The 16851-nt window shown below is 29.1% G+C and overlaps 1 protein-coding gene across 2 annotated transcripts in view; it reads left to right on the top strand.

Annotated features, from left to right (window-relative positions):
- The window catches only part of lin-52 (DREAM core complex component lin-52), a 42822-nt gene extending 26172 nt beyond the window's left edge, over window positions 1–16650 (top strand). The window contains exons 4-6 of one of the 2 annotated variants that reach the window (XM_035354512.2): window positions 3311–3389; window positions 5643–5726; window positions 7020–7516. In XM_035354512.2, the coding sequence (XP_035210403.1) occupies window positions 3311–3389; window positions 5643–5726; window positions 7020–7069 (213 nt within the window). In that variant the 3' untranslated portion in view covers window positions 7070–7516. Of the gene's footprint in view, window positions 1–3310; window positions 3390–5642; window positions 5727–7019; window positions 7517–15451 lie in introns of those variants that run through there. The other variant, XM_035354506.2, reaches the window with a different exon arrangement.
- The last annotated feature ends 201 nt before the right edge of the window (window positions 16651–16851 follow it).

The following is a 16851-nucleotide window of genomic DNA, read 5'->3' on the forward strand; positions in this document are numbered from 1 at the left end:
GTATTAGCATAAACTGTTAACATGCATAAACTTGGATTCCTTAAGGGATGGATATGGCCTTTATGTACATCATTCTTCTCAAAGAAGATCCCTTTTATTGTAGTGGATCTTCAGAATGCATCTAATACTAGAAAAGAACTGCTATCAGTTTGCTGATCATCTTGTTGTTCTTATCCCTCATGCATGCTCATTGCATGGGTGTGAATTATCAGTATACAAGCAGTATATGAATATTTAACAAAAGACTTAAAACTCTGAAAGTAATAATTGTTAAATATTTGACCTAGAAATTACATTAATAGAAATATTTCAAGTATTTTGAAAACTTACATTTAAGAGAAGTACAGCTTATAAACTGAGTAATATCAATTCAATTTAAATGACAAGGAAGAGAGTGCAGTGTCAATTATGGAAAGTCTATGTAAATGTCTGTTGCTTATTTGATCAGAACATTATCAGAAGTCATTCTAGATAGAAGTCAAAATCTAGATTTTCCTTTAACTTGTAGATGTGCTGGCTGTAGAAAATCATAAGTAGTATTTTACTTATTAGTTACCAAGTTGCATGAAAACAAAATTATGTCTTTTATTTTTAATTAGGCAAAACAGCAAGCTTAACGACAACCACACTTATAATCAAAAACAGTGAGTAGAGCAAAGCGAACAAAAAATAGTGAAATATTAAAAATTAGAATTTTGAAAGTAAATCAATAGTATTAAAATTTTAAAAGCATAAGGAAAGACTAAATTGGAATTAGTGTGATAACTAAAGAAGATACATTTTTGAATGTGAAATGTTTTAAAGAAATCCAGTTCATCAACTAAAAAAACTTTAAGGATAATTTTCAGACCAAAATCAAAACTGTAATTAATATTCCAAGTATGATTATCTGTCAAACATTTTTAGCTCTCTTTTTTGGACATAAGATTTGTATTTGTGGCCCGAAATTTTAACTCGTTTTGTTTGGTTGATATATCACAAATCACCCTGACAAGATATGCTATATATTTCCTAAGAACAGAAGTCAGAGATAGAATCTTCAAGATTTGAGCAGCAAATTTTAATGGTAGGGGAAAAAATGACCTGAAAGTAAAACTTCTGGAGAATTCATATAATTTTGTAACTGATAGAATGATAAGTTTATTAATGTCATTTCTAACAATGGAATGTCTTCTTTGATGGCAAGAGTTAAAACTTCCAAAAGCTTTATCAAAGACCATGAGAGAAAAATCTCTTTCAATAGCCATTGATTTCAGCTTGAAATCACAAATTTGACTTTGGGTCTGCAAAAATTGTGCTTCAGTTGAAATGGATTTCCTTGAACCTTTTCACATAACAAAAATTTATGGTCTTTAGTCCTTCTTAATGCTTTTAAAACTGTAATATCTTAATATTTTATGTTTCTGCGCTATTTTCTTTGACAGATGGTGCTATGTTAATATTCACTTTGTTTGCATATTGTTTTTGATAAAAAAAAATAGGATTGTGCTTCTTCCTACTTTGCAGAATGTTTTTGCTTCTGAAGAAAAGAGACTGGTATCTGATCACCCTCAATATCAATAGAATTTTATTTTAAATCTACATCGAAATAAAATTACAGTTTTTATTAATTTTAAGTTTTACATTGTTATGTTTCTCTTTCCATTTAATATGTTGTATGTAGTATATGCATGAATTAATGCTGTGCATATATCATAGTATTATATAATATGTTTAAATGTAGTGCATAATGCAAAAGTTGTGCATATCAAACTTAAAAAAATAAATAAATAAATAAATAAAAATAAAAGTGGAAATTCCAAAATGGATCTTTATGGCAAATTGTTTCAATAGAGGATACCACTGTACTGTTAGAAGTAATACACTGCTTGAAATTTCAGTTTCAGTTTATGCTGTTAGCTTTAAAAACTACTCTTTGGTGCAGGGATGAGTTTTCCCCAAACAAAAGTGACAAAAGTCTATTTTATGAGTGAGCATTACTCTTAATGCATGACTTTGATTTTGATTCCAACTTTGTCATGCTCTTTGATGATGATTATATTTTATTCCTACTTGTCCATTTTATCCGAAATGAAGTACCCACCCATCTTTTCTAAGATAAGCAGGTACTTTATTTCTTAGAGTTAACCTTTTCTTAAAATCAGTTTACTTAAAAGCAAAATCATCATATTGTTAGGTTCACAAACATTTTGCAATACACTTTTCTGATAGAGTGTAGTAGTGCTTAGTTATAAAAATTTATTCTGCTTTGTAAAATCTTGTTTCCATCTTGCACCAGAAAACAGTTTTTAAAGCTAGAAACATAAATGTGCCTAAAAATATCAGATGATATATCACTTGTTAACAGTACCCTTTTATTTTCCTTTTCACCCCCACTTACTTGCTAGAATGCTAATTATAGCTTGGATTCCTTAAGGAAATAGTGATAGTGGTTATTCATATTAAGGGAGAAAGAGATGCTATTTAAGGGAAGGTTTTGGAAGGTGATTTTAGAGTGTGTTAATGCCTGCTTGAAAGCCACAATGTTACTTTGACTTGCTAGCGATCTGATTCTGTGGCATGGAGTGCTTCTAGCTGTTATTAAGCTTGTTTCTGCCGTCTTCTGGGAGTCCAAAGCCTTCATGTGCACTTAAATTATCCTTAAGCCATTAGGCTAGTTTAATTGCAATTTGAGTTCAACATTACTTGTTTAAGTTAAGCTAGAAGAGGCCGTCTGTGCAATCATCTGTGATTGAATAAAGGATTCTTTAACACCTTTCTTCTGACTTTGTTTGTCTGTTATCCTAAGACCTGAGGATAATTTCTTATACAATCTTTCTAGAGCTCATTAGTTTATGCTACCTTAAGAATATGAGACTCTATAACCATATGATAAAACGTATTAAAACTATTGATTGTTAATCAATAGTATGATTTCTGGTTATAACTAAAAGGGCTGAAAGTGCAATATCAAAAGCTAGATAAGCACCCGTATGAAGATCAAGTTCTCATTGTACTTATCAAAAGAAATTTGTATTTACTGCTTTGTGCTGTTGTGCTGTGTATTTATAATTTTATTTTTAACTAATACTATGTTATTTAATATATTAAATATAGCTATTACTACTGCTTGCTGTGAATTAACTACTATATTCCATTAAGTGGTTTTAGTGAACTATACTTTTAATTTAAAAATTGTATATTTAAAAATCATTAAAAAGCACTTCAAAATGTGATTGCAAATGTATTAAGTAAATACATGTATTCAGTATAATTTTAAATGAATTATTTTAAAGAATTTTTTTTACATATTGTAAATTTATTATTTCAGTCTCCTAATGATGATAAACCTGTTCAACAACCTGAATGGCTAAGAGATCTAGATCATGAAGATATCAGTGTTTTACAGGGTGGGTATTAGAATGATATTATTAAAACAAAATCATCTTTTAATTATGCATCATGCTTATGAAAATTTAGTTTATGAACAATAACAATTTTTTTAATGTTCTAATTTAAATGTGCACTAGTATCACAACTACACATTTAAATTCAGCACCATGTTAATAAATGTTAAAATGGGAATTTCCTTTTAATTTCTAATTTAGGTTGATTGATGACTTATATATTAACTTCAAAGTTGAAATATGTTAAATAAATTAATAGTGTTACAAAGAAAAAAAATTTTTAAATAAATATGTTGATTAGTTCATTTACAAGAATTTTTTTTAAGCCCAAGATTTTGCATTTTTTTCACTTTTCATTCAAATCTGTTGCCATTCAGCAAAATTTAAGATAGTTATTTTTTTAATTTAATCAGTCTGTTATTGATAAACTAACTAAGCTATTCAAAAGCAATAGATGCAGTTCTTAAAAAAAGTATTTGTTTACTTTTGAATATTATTCAGTTAATTAAAATTGTATGTAATTTGTGATATATCTATTTAAAAACATTAAGCAATTTTATAGAATTACATTGTATATATTTTTTCCCTTTTCAAGTATATTTTTTTCACTTTAATGCATTGTTTCATTTTCATTCAAGTCTGTTACCATTTGAAACACATAAGATATTGTTCTTTCATATTAAATCTGTCTGTTATTAATTAACAAATTATTTAAAAGCAATAGATGCAATTCTTAATTTTTTTAGTTTTTAATCTGATTGATTTAAATAAAAATGAATTTAATTCACGATACAGCTAATTAATTAATCCTTTTCTTCTCACTGCTATCAAAATTACAGGGGGGTCAATAGTTCTCATGCCCTTGATATTTCCGGACCGAAGTGTTCAAAAGATAGCTCCTAAAAGAATAAACTATTTAACAATTTTTTAACCCTGATTTGTGTGTGTGTGTGAAAAATAAACTTGTTTTTGAGATAAAAAATTTCCAAAAATTTAAAATGACTACATATATTGTTCATACACTTATTTTTAAACAATTTTCTTGAATTAAAAATAAGGTGTTTTTTTTATCATTTTCTTAATTGTGTGATTGAAGGATTAAAAACATTAAATATTTTTATAGAATTACATTGCATATTTTTCATTTTTTAAATATACAGAAGATAATAGTAACATTCGCATATTAGTCTAAATGCATATGCATTTAATATCAATTAAAATGTTTCACTATTCCAGCTGGGCTATGGCTATTAATAGTGTCTACTGATAAGCCATTCCGTTTGGGCAATCATTAAAATCTAAACCCTTTCAGATATTTTTAATCATCCCTTATATTTTTTCAAAAGTATTTGAATTGGTCATACACTTAAAATTATAAACAAAAGAGTTTTAGAGAGTAAAATAATAAATAAAAGAGTTATGAGTGTTCTCGTAAAAAAGTTATTAAAAAAGTCTCGTAACTTTAATAAATGAGGAAAATTTGCCTTTTGTTTTTCATCTGTTAATGGTTCAAGTTGTGATATATTTCCTTTGTATTTTAGCCCTCCACCCTGACATTTAAATTCAAATTTTAATAGAGACATGCTTAAAATCCCATTGAAAGTTTTGAGGATCTTCCTTTTTTGGGGTTTTCAAGAAAACTCTTTTTTTCCAATGGCGGGGCACTTGCCTATAACAGCATTGGCCACTACTAAGGCCAGAAATGGTGGCCATTTTATTGTGGAGCATCTAATGGGCAGCCACTGCTACCTTCTATGAAGGGACAGACAATTTTACATCCATCTCGTCTCTGGGATTCGAATCCGGGCCCTTCGGTATCACAGTCAGGCTCCCTTAACCACTAAACCGGGCGGCTCTGGAAAACTCTGTGACAAATGTTTATTATATAGATTTAGACCCATATGTCTTAATCATGTGGGATTTATTTCTTAAAGCTTCTAGTTTGTTTAAATAAATAACAGAAATGAATATAAACTGTGTATTTATGGGGGATATGCTATAAAGCACTTTTTACAAAGTACTATTTAAATGCATTTGATATATGCTCTTTTTGTTTATTTATCTAGATTTCACTATCAGTTTGTCAATGCTCTGAAACTGGCACTCACTTTCCATCTTTTTGTGGGTTATTGACAAGCCTTGGTATTGAGGCACCCTGTGTATTTATATGCGAGCATTTTGTATGTCTTAGTTAGAATTTTTATTATTGTTATGGCATATTTAGGCATATTAAATATGGAATACATTTAATTTTAGGTTTTGGAAGCCTGACTGCAGCAGCATTACTTGAAAAAGTGAGAGATCTGCAAAATTTAGCTTACCAATTAGGATTGGAAGAAGGTTAGAAAAAAAAATGTTTTTTTTTCCATATTAACCTTTTCATGGTGATCAATGAGCTCAGCTTGCATTACAAATTTATGACTGACAGATGCCACAGGTATTTGGGATGAGAGGATTGCTTAATCTTGCAACCACCAAAGGGTTAATATTTTAGTTATTTGAAGTCCAAATTTATATTTTAATTTCCATTAAAAACAAACATAAATATGCAGCAGAAAATCTCTAAATGAAGCTAATTGAATTTATAATGTAATATAAATTTTATTAAAAAATTTGAAGATATGATTAGGGAATACATTTATATGGTGAACAGCTTTTTTTCTCAGATCCATATTAATAAAGAAAGAACCCAGTTGACTCGAACTGATAATCCTTAGATAGAAGATAATGTCTATTAGTTTCTCTACAAAGCTACAAACTTTATCAGAATCAAAATGCTATCAAGTGTCAAACTATAGTAAGAAACAAGGAAGCTTATAAATACGTACAAACACAAACATTTTTATTTACGTTTTGAAGAAAAATTTAAGACATAAGCGTAAAAGACTAGGTTTTTGTTATTTTTTCTCAAGTTTTATATCACTTTGTAAATTTTATCTGAAAAACTCGCAAAGTTTTCATAATTTAGTTTAAACTAAAGTAAGTTATTTAATTAATTGATTAATTAAATTTATTTGAATTATTTAAAAGAAATATCAGTCTAAGCCGTTAGTATATTTAGGAAGCGTAACCAAGAAAAAAAGTCTTACAGGTATCAAACATTACATTTCATATAGAAAATAAATATCAATTTGATTTTTTCCTTTGTGATATTATTCTTGTTTTTGCTTATTTTGATAACTCTTATATGCCTATTTACTAATCCAGGCAAAATTATAAAATTCATCAGCTGTAATTGAACTTCTATTTAAGCAACTGATTTATTCGTTTTTGTGACTTCTGTTCAATAATATGCAATTTTTTAATTTATATAGTGTTGATTTTCAAAAAGAAATTCTTGAACTGCTCAAATCCCAATCCCAAAGCCAATCAAATCAAAGAATATTTATTATACATGCGCAGTTGCTCTTGTGTTCGTATTTCTTTAATGTCCCTTGATGTGCACAAAGTTCTTTCATGTAAATATTCACACATTGTATCTTTTAAAATACATAAAAAACCTTTTATTACTCCGAGCATTTGTTTATATTTGTTTCTTCTTTTCGTGTAAAGTATTTTTATGTAGTTTCATTGTTAATTTTTAAATGTAGATAATTTATTTTTATTAATATTATCTCTTTTCTCTATAAATAGTATCTGTATTCTGTATAAAAGGTAAAACGTGCAAAAGACCATACAGTTGAAGAGAAGCTGTAATCAATGGAAACAAATGTGATTTTTTTGCTTGTTGATATGTTCTGTCATACAACTATTAGATCAAGCTATAATAGAAATTATGGAGCAATTTTTTGCAAGGGAAAAACTTATTTCTCATATTCTAAACAACAAAGATGATATTAGCAAAGCATACAGATGTACTGCGATAAAATATGTGACTTTTTATGTAATTGAAGGGAACAGATTTTATCTACCAATAAAAGAGTTTTTTTAAATATTAATAGTAAGAGTTTAAAATAAACAGACTCAAAGTTTGTCTTAAAAAATGCTATGATTTAAAATTAGTCTCTGTTAGAGAGTTTTTGATTATATGAGGTGGGTATGATCCCAATTACCTCAAGTAATTGAGTTTTGACTGTATTTTTTAACTTAGATTTCCTACTTTGTTAAAATAAAATCTTGTTTTACCTGTATAGGTCAATTCAATCTAGTTTTGCTCATATGTATTGCATGTATTAAAACCATTTTACATTTAGCTTATTTTAATATTTATGAATACTTATATATTTCACAATTTTTCTACCTCTTCCCCACTTTCTATGATGTACTGTTCTGAGATTGTATTTTTTTTTTTTTTTATCTTACAAGGTAGTTTGTAAAATGTTTTAATTAAAAGATCTGAATTGCACTTAACATTTACAACATTGTTTTCCTCACATCTGAATGTAAGGCATGATGTGTGCTTTACTTGGAGTTTGTAGTCATTTGTTGGCCGCAGTTTTTCTACCCATTTACTTGTTTACTCTACCTCAGCTCCATTCATTCAAATTGTGATAGTGTAATGCATGTATCTTATGAACTGTGATTCAGGTAAAAGTGTTTTTGTGAATTATGCCACTTAAACTAAGAAGCTAAAATTATCAAACCAGAAATTTAAAGATTTATATTCTTTATAATTTCCATACATTAAAGCATTAAAATTTTCGGAAATCATGCACATTGCAGTGTCTGCAACAAAGACTTAGTTACGCGTGGTGGAAAGAATGACTGTAAACAGCACTTATTTTCTCAAAAATATCAAGAAACTGGTGCTGTAAAATTTTAAAAAGTAACAAATTTCTTCATAAAAGATGATGAAACCTAAATGCTGTTTTGTTCGATTCTTAATTATTGGGGAGAGAACTTGTACTGTTAGTGAATTAATTTGTTTACTGATGGTTTTACAAATTTATTATCTATTTCATTTCAGAAGTGTAGTAAACAAAAAGAAAATTTCAACAAAAAGAAAATTACAATTTAGTGATTAGTGCAGAAACAAGATTATATTTAAAAAATCCCTAGTTGAATGAAAGTGAAATGAAGGTATTTTTCAATTCAGTGCATTTTTTTTTTTTTTTTTTTTTTTTTTTTGGTAACTGCGTATGTTTATATATAATAGGTACATTTCATCTAAATGATTCATTTCTAAAACTTGTTGAACTAAAATTCATGTCAACTAAAGTTTCATTTTCATCCATTCATTTGTTGGTCATCATCCATTATTTGATGAAAAGTATCTTAGTCAAGTGGAAGAGTTTTCTATGTATCAAATAGATAATTTGATGGAAGTTGTGGATTTAAGTATTGCTGTAGCATTGGGAGAAATTGCAAAATTAAAAGATATGAATGGGTCCATTGAATAGAAAGTATTGCCTATTGGGAATGCTTGTTGCTTTAAACTTTTCGCGGCGGCGCACCTTTGTTTAAGACGCTCGTGCGGGACGGAAGAGAAACGAAGGCAGTCACTGTACAGGACGGAGGTTTTGCATTGCTAAGCCTAATTTTATAACAAAAATCAGAAAAACAAAAGTTTCTCTTCTAGCATTGTAATTTTTGGTATCATTTTAGATTATTACTTGAGCTCTTATATATGTTAAAATTAGCCCTTAAAACATTTTTTTCTTTATTTTACATGAAAATATACTTAAAAAATAGCTTATCTTCTAAAATAATTTTCGGAAGCACTATTTAAATTATTACAAAGTTTTAATTGATAAAATCCGTCAATAAAGTTTAAAATTAATAAAAAGAACACAATAAAGACTTTTTACAGTAAGAAGTAACAAAATTTAAAATGAAAATGAGTGTGGTAAATCTCGAAGCACAGAGAAGTATCAGTTTGTAACTCTTAGAAAAAGTATCACTTTTTAACTCTTTAGAAAATGAATCAGTATTCTCATTTGCGTTAGTTAAATGGTTCACTAACAATACGAGGGTATTCTTCCTCTGATAAATAGCGCCTTCCCGCCATAATAAACTGGAGGTGAGGCTTTCCTAAATAAAAAAAGAAAGAACGGAAATATATCTGAAGGCGATGAAAAATGTAAAAAAACTCCGCACAGTAACCCTAAAAGACCATATATAGTAGAGGGAAAAAATAAAATAAAGAAAGGAATTGGATATAAATGAGATACAAGAATGTTTTCATTAGCACGCAGCGATTTAAAGAGCCCACCTCTGTTTACACTTTCCCTCCACCCCCGACCCTCGTACAGCTGATGAGTAAAATACCAAACTCAAGCAGAATATATCAAAGGTAAGGAACCTAAAACTGTGTTCATTTCAAAAGTAATGGACTCAGGATACCATCTAGTGAATCAGAAAAACGCTCCACCTTAAAATGCGTATACGCATCACCCGTCCTCTGAATGCGATCTTTACTGATGCGTGGATGGGACGCTCGGCTGTAAGAGACGTTCTTAGGGAATGTGTATATGGGACGCCCGTCCTAAAAGGGTTAATAAAACCTCATTCTTGCGAAAGAATTTTTTCTGTCATCAAAGTGTCCAAAGGGGCTTTTTTAACATTTTGTGTGTTACCTTTATTTATTAAATATCATGATCTTCGTACTTAAACCATAAAATTCAGTTCAAGAGCAATATCACAATTTTAAAACGAGCATATGTTTAAAATTTCCGATACACAGTCTCGCGTGCTGGAGATGAAAATGTTTTTTCTGTACAATGTTGCCATCGCTCGCTTTGAAACCCTTGAGTTTGATAATCAAAAATTCGTTAAAGTTTTGCAAAATATGAAATCTATAATAAAACAAATTCCAAATTTCAAATTTTGTCTTCCAGATGCCCATATTTGCAGTAGGATTACGTCATTCAAAATTTGATGGCTGTAGGTACCGTTGCTTTATCACAATGCGAGAAACATGCATACATTTATGCAGATTCTTCATTATTTAATTTCTTTAAACATAATACAGGGCAATAATATTTGGTGGCAACAATTTGAAAAGTGAAACAACGCTTGTAGTGAATCAATGAAAAATACCAAAATTAAATTAATAGTCCTTCTGGGCAAATTGTCCCTTTGGACTTAAAAAAAGGAATTTTGATCAAATTTAGGTATGAAAACTTGTGAAGCAGTTCTGGTTGAAAAAATAAATATGTAGGCAAATAAAGGACTGAGTAATAATACAAAAAAATCTCTGATTCACAACTTAAGGTTGTTAAGCTTGTTACACATAAATCTTTGCATTCATAATTTATAAATAAATTAGAAGTATTTTTTGATAATTATATGTATTATTCTTGTGTATCTAAAATTCAATTAAAAAATTATTTCCCTGTAGAAATTAGAATCCAGAAACCTCATAAAGATATGTGATTTATGGATTCTAATTATCCTTTATGATTATTAGTGATTAAAACATTTGCTTGAATACTGTAGTAATAGATTTAGTGATATTTCTGCTCAAGGAGTAAACTGAAAATATCTAATTAAATATGCATATAATTTACTAAAAATATTTTAATTATTCCATTTTATAGATATGTATATCAAGTCAAATGTAATTAATTGGTAATAATTAATGGTTAATTAAAGAAATATGCTTTATATGTGCATTTTCAGTTCTAAAAGTGCCATTCATGCCTTGACTACTGACAGGTTTTGCTGTAGTTTGGCATCTATAAATTATCTGGTGTGCTGGATTGGCTAAATATTTCTGGCAGATCAAGCAACTTTTTAATGCCTTTTTGACTAACTGGCATTCTTTAGGCATCCAGAAATGAGATTTAACTTTGGTTACAGTTATAGTTTCTGCGTGCATTATCTTCTCACGTTCTTTGCATACAATTAGTAGTGTCGGTCTGGAATTTTTAGGTAGTATAACTGGATGTTGTCTAGTGAGAAGTCAGAAAATCTAATCATATCTCATCTTTTGCACCAATGTGAGAGAGAAAATTGTGCAAAGAAAAAAAAATTAGTTGAATTTACCTTCTTTGAGAGATTTGTACTCTTCAACAAAACATTTTTTATGCTCAGATCTTATCCAGGACTTAGAAGAGAAGGGCTAGCTCATAGAGCTTTTCCCTCTGAAGCAGAAAGTGAGAAGTGATGACGTAGCCATGATGACACTGAGCGCGCAGATGCAATTCACAGCATGAAAATTAGCGATTTTGAACCAGCGTTTGAAATGAGCTGTGTGTGAAAGATAGTTATAATTTGGAAGAGACAATGTTACTGCTTTATGCATTTTAGACTGAACCATTAAAAAATTTAATAATACTTACTCAATTTTAAAATAATAGATAAAATGTGCTACTCTTTTAACATAAGTTCCGTGGGTTTTTTTTTTTTTTTTTCCCAATTTTTATTTGCAGGTTTTTTTATTTAATGAACGTTTATTTCAAATCATTTCTTTATCTGCATGTGAACTGAGAGAATTTTTATACTGCTTTTAAGATAACTATAATAGCAGCTATTTAAATTTACTCAAAAAACAATTTTACATTGACATAGTTTTAAACATATATGACATATATGGCAACATTTCTGCTAACCTACATTTGATTTTTTGCCTAATTGTAAATTTTAAATTGTTATAATTCTCTTCCGATTCAATATAATAATTTTTTAAAATAATTTTGTAATTTATACTTATATCTATATTACAATTAAATAAATGTATGTAAGATTGTTACCTTAATTTTGACAAAATGGCTTTACTCAGAGTACCTAATACAGTTATTTAATTTTTCAAAAGTGTGAGTAAAGGAAGCAAGTCTTTTAATGCCAATTACTTTAATGTTTTATACTATTATATTTTATCTAGAATGCTAATTTAGCACAAAATCTAATCAATAATTAGTTACAAAGGATACAATAAGAATAACTTTAACAAGTACTTAACAAAATTAGTTTGTTAAATACTTGTTATTCTTGTTGGTACTATTCATAATACCAAAGATATTATCAATTAACTCATAGAAGTCAGATGCTTTTTAATTTCCTGTGGGGTGGAGTATACCTTTTGCGGTACTTTTTGAAAATAATGTTTTCTCTGGAGCGACTTTTTTGTCTCTCGTTTCCCTTGACCATTAAATAATTCGGTTTTAGTTTGTGACATAATTTGATTTCTTCTCAATCTCTATTTAAAACCTCTTTAATAATAACAAAATTTAAAACAGTTCCATCTTCTAAAACAAATCCTTTATCTAAAATGTGGTTTCTCAGTAATTTGAGGCAGAGTGCGAAATGAGACTTCTGATTTAAACAAACTGCACATTTTGAAAAGAACCGAGAACTTGGTCCAGTTTAGAGTCATAGCAGAGTTTTCAATCTATATGCATTTCGTCGAAACTGAGAACGCATATTTTTTCTACAGAATACAAATATTCGCCTCTTTCCTTCTTTAGAGTAAGAACATCACTTTGAATTCTTGGACTACACTAAAATTTAGCGTACCATTTCTTTAATTTGCTAATACTAGGTAAAGATATTCCAGTTTTTTTCTTAATTTTTTTTCTTTCCAAAAATCATAGCTTTAAGATGACAGAGCTCTTATGACAATGCAACGTGAAATATCTTCACTAGTCCACCTGATTTTTTTCCTTCTTTTTCAGTAATGCGTCTTTATAAAAATAGGCTTTAGACATTTTTTCAAATTCTCTGATTTGTGCTTCCCCCCCCAAAAAAATTCGCTATTTGAGATTTTAATTTCTGATACCAATTTCTGTCTAGATGTCGTCCACCTTCTTTGCCGCTGAACAAACATTCTAAAATTTTTCTTTTCTCTGTTTTTCAATACTTTAATACAATTTTCTAAGGATATTATTTTGTTCTTCAAATTATCAATGCATTCTTGTTTATCCTTAAACTTAGGGCATTCAGGAATATCTAGATTTTCATTTGTGAGTTTTATTTCAAAATCATTAAAATTTGATTTTACTATTGTCATCATCAATTTCGATTTATTATTGTCATCATAATTTACTTTCGACACAGCATTCCATTTCAACAGTTTCTTTTTGTGGCTATCCAAACAAGCGATTTTTCATATCATCTTCATAAACATTGCATAGAAAATGTTCGCTGCAGATTTTTCCGCTCTTCGCATTAACAGAATCTTGTCTTTGACATTTGTGTATCCATTCTTTCATCAAAAACAAAACCTCATTTGGATCCTTTGGTCCCATGAAATAAAATATCTCATCCTTTCGTACTTCTGTAAGTGCTACGGCAAGTTACTACAGCACAAAAAGCCATATTACATAAATGGTACTTTACAATATAGAATTTAAAATAAAAACTGACTAAAATTACATATATAAAAATTATTTTAAATATATACATTATTAGAAAACAGATATATATATATATGATTAAAATTAATTTGGGATATGTAACCTCTAGAAAATCGTCTCGCAGCTGAATGAAACTACAGTTTTAAATGCGGGAAATCAGAACAGGTGGCATCACAGTGACGTCAGATTACTGCCTGTTAATTTTCCCCATTAGGCTCGCGTCGGCGAGGAGTCGAACAAAGAAATGAGCTAACCCTTTCTATTTATCCCTGATCTTATCCAAAAATTTTATATTTCTTGTAACTCTTCAGCTATAAGAGTTCCTTGAATACTGCCAGGTTTTCTTAAATTTTGCAATAGAGCTTGCCGTCCAAGCAGTAGCTCTTAGCATCAAGTTCTATATTTTGATATGAGAAGAGATCATCTGTACTTTTGATTGTACGTTCAAGTTAATGTATATCACTGGATTTTTTTTTTATTTTTTTTTTTTTATTTTTGTTTTGTTCCAATTTGTCTTTGTCTGTTATATCTCAAATATCTAATTCTGCCCAAAAGTCGGAAGGGAGTTAAAGCCACTGTGAACTCTTCATGCAAATGGGCTCATTTATTGTCATCCAAATCTTCGCTCCCTGAGATATGGGGTCTGTAGTGTTGTTTACACTTGAGCAGTAGTTCTAATCTTGAGACGAGCTTAGTTTATGGATTTCTTAAACATGATTCTTGACAAAGGATTTAAAGATTTCAGGCAATTTTTTATTCAAAGATGAGTAATTGTTGAGTGTATCCAAAAATAGCATGGAATTTTCAATTTCATTGCTTTCAAAATATTGTTCTGTAACTTGGCGAACAGTGCCCTCATTAATTCTAACCTTTGCAAAAGATTTTAGTATGTCTACCCTATTTTTAGAAGTGACAAAGACACTTTTAATTTCTTTATCATTTATTGTGAAACTGAAGTATATGACTGTAGCATAGGGTTTTGTTCTTGCGTCTGAGAAACAATGTAATTTAAGACTTTTAGTATTAAAATTTGAAAGCATGAAAAAGTAATGAGGGATGGAGATAATCCAACCATTTGATGTAGCTCTTCACACCATTTTCTCCATTAAGGGGTCAAATCATTAGGCGGTGGTTTATCCCGATCTATTTATGATGACCAAATCATCTGTATTAGGCACTTTATTCTAACAGTGAAAGGTCCAAAAATTCCAGCCAGATCAGTATCTGACCTAACACAAAACCTTAAATGGAAAACTTTCTCTATTAAAAACTTTAGAATTTTCATATGAAATGATGCCTTGTTTTACCCAAAATTCATGTAAGTTAGTGTGCCACTTGTGAATTTGCATGTTTGCTTCTTTAAAAATGTGGATTGATTCTGGAGTCATAGTTAAAGCTTTATTTATTGTTATTTGACTTCCATTCGCATCATCTATGTATACGTTCTCATTCAAAAGGTTAACCATTGTAGGATAAAGTACATTATATTTTTTCAGGTGATGTTTAATGGATGTGGGTAATAGAAATGGACTGCTACGTATTCCAAATAAATCTCTAGAAACAGAGCTTTAAATCTTTCTCTCAAAATTGATATACCTAGATAAAATTTTCTCTTTATTTTTAGAAGATAAAATTTGTAAAAAGTAGGGATATATGATTGATTATCACACACTGGTTTTGATTGTCACAGAATGCTGAAGTGCTCCTATTTTTTGCCCCTTGTTTTTTCAGCCTATTAAAAGATAGATGGTAATAAACTATGTCATAAAATTTATGTTTAAATAATATTTTTATTCTAGTCTTTTGTGATACTGATATATTAATTTTCAGCTAAAGAAATGACTCGAGGACGATTTCTTGGTATATTGCCAAAGAAAAAAGATATAAGAAGATAACTGAATTAAAATGCTATTGATATTTTGTATTGCTGCTGTTTGTGTAATGTGTTTGTAAGTGCATATTGACCATTTGTAAACTGCATGAATTTTGTTAATGTAGTTTTTTCTACCTTTCTAATATGTAAAATCTTTTCAAAATCAATTTAATATATCTATAGAGAGCAAATGCATGTTAGTTGAAGAAAAGAGTCAATGATATTTTTCAGCAAGTGAAGTAATTTTTTTTTTTAAATCTACGATGCATTAATTTAAGGTTTATGAAAGTACAGCATTAAGTTATATCTTTTTATCAAAATATAAATTCATTTGAAATTCAAAATTAATATTTATAAGTAAATAGTATTCATGGTAATTACATATTTAAAGAAGGAGTGAATAAATTATCACTAATTAATGAATAGTGTTTACAACTGTCAAACGCATCATCCCACTTCTTATTAAAAGCCTTCTGAGGGACTTTATCTGGCCACAGGTAGTATGAGAATACTTTCACATTAACAAATTTTATGTGCTTTTGTTCTATGCCAATACAACACTTATGCATTCATGGGTTACTTACAATTCCATCCCTTGTTTTTTGGCGCAATAGATGCTTCCAGGAACCTTCATTTCAACCAAGGAAAAACAGTGGAATTGCCTAGCTTATGGCAACATAATAAGTGTAAACAGATTGCAAAAGCTACACAATGTGGAAGTACTCATGCTTTCGCATCATGTTCTCAGCCACGACTAATATAGTAGCAAAAAACAGTTCTCACCAAAACACTGAATGAAAACTTAGAAATATAGATGCTGAAGTTTAGCTTCTATATTTCTAGTTTTTGTGAAATTTGGGTTCATTTCTTTTCCATACTGAGACAGAAATCTATTTCTGTTGTTTTGCTCTAAAGTTTTATAACAAAATGAGAATGCATGCAAAACTTGTTAAATTAATATAAGTGACGAAATCGAATTTCTGTATTTAGAATTCAGTGAAGTATAAATGTTAAAAAATATAAAACTTTTGTAGCAGAAAACTGCTACCCATTGAGAAAAAAAAATTTCTCTTGTTTTTTGCATGTTAATATGAATCATTTTATGTATTCTTGTATTCTTGCATAAGGTAAATAAATTTTAGTATTATGCTGTTTACTTTTGTTCTCATACAAAACATTATTCTACACAATCAGTTAATCTTTTTGAATAAATGTTTCAATTTTAATATTAGAAGCTTCTTTAATAGAGTTCTTAAAACATTGTTGAACTGTTACATATGTTTGCTTCCCAGATATATGCAAATTTTTGTGTCCATTCTTTTGGCATATGTGCCATTGAGAAGACATCTGATGGTGA

Source organism: Stegodyphus dumicola, chromosome 2, assembly GCF_044657685.1.
Source record: "Stegodyphus dumicola isolate Sdum_Otavi_A_Nest chromosome 2, ASM4465768v1".
In the NCBI taxonomy this organism is placed as follows: domain Eukaryota; kingdom Metazoa; phylum Arthropoda; class Arachnida; order Araneae; family Eresidae; genus Stegodyphus; species Stegodyphus dumicola.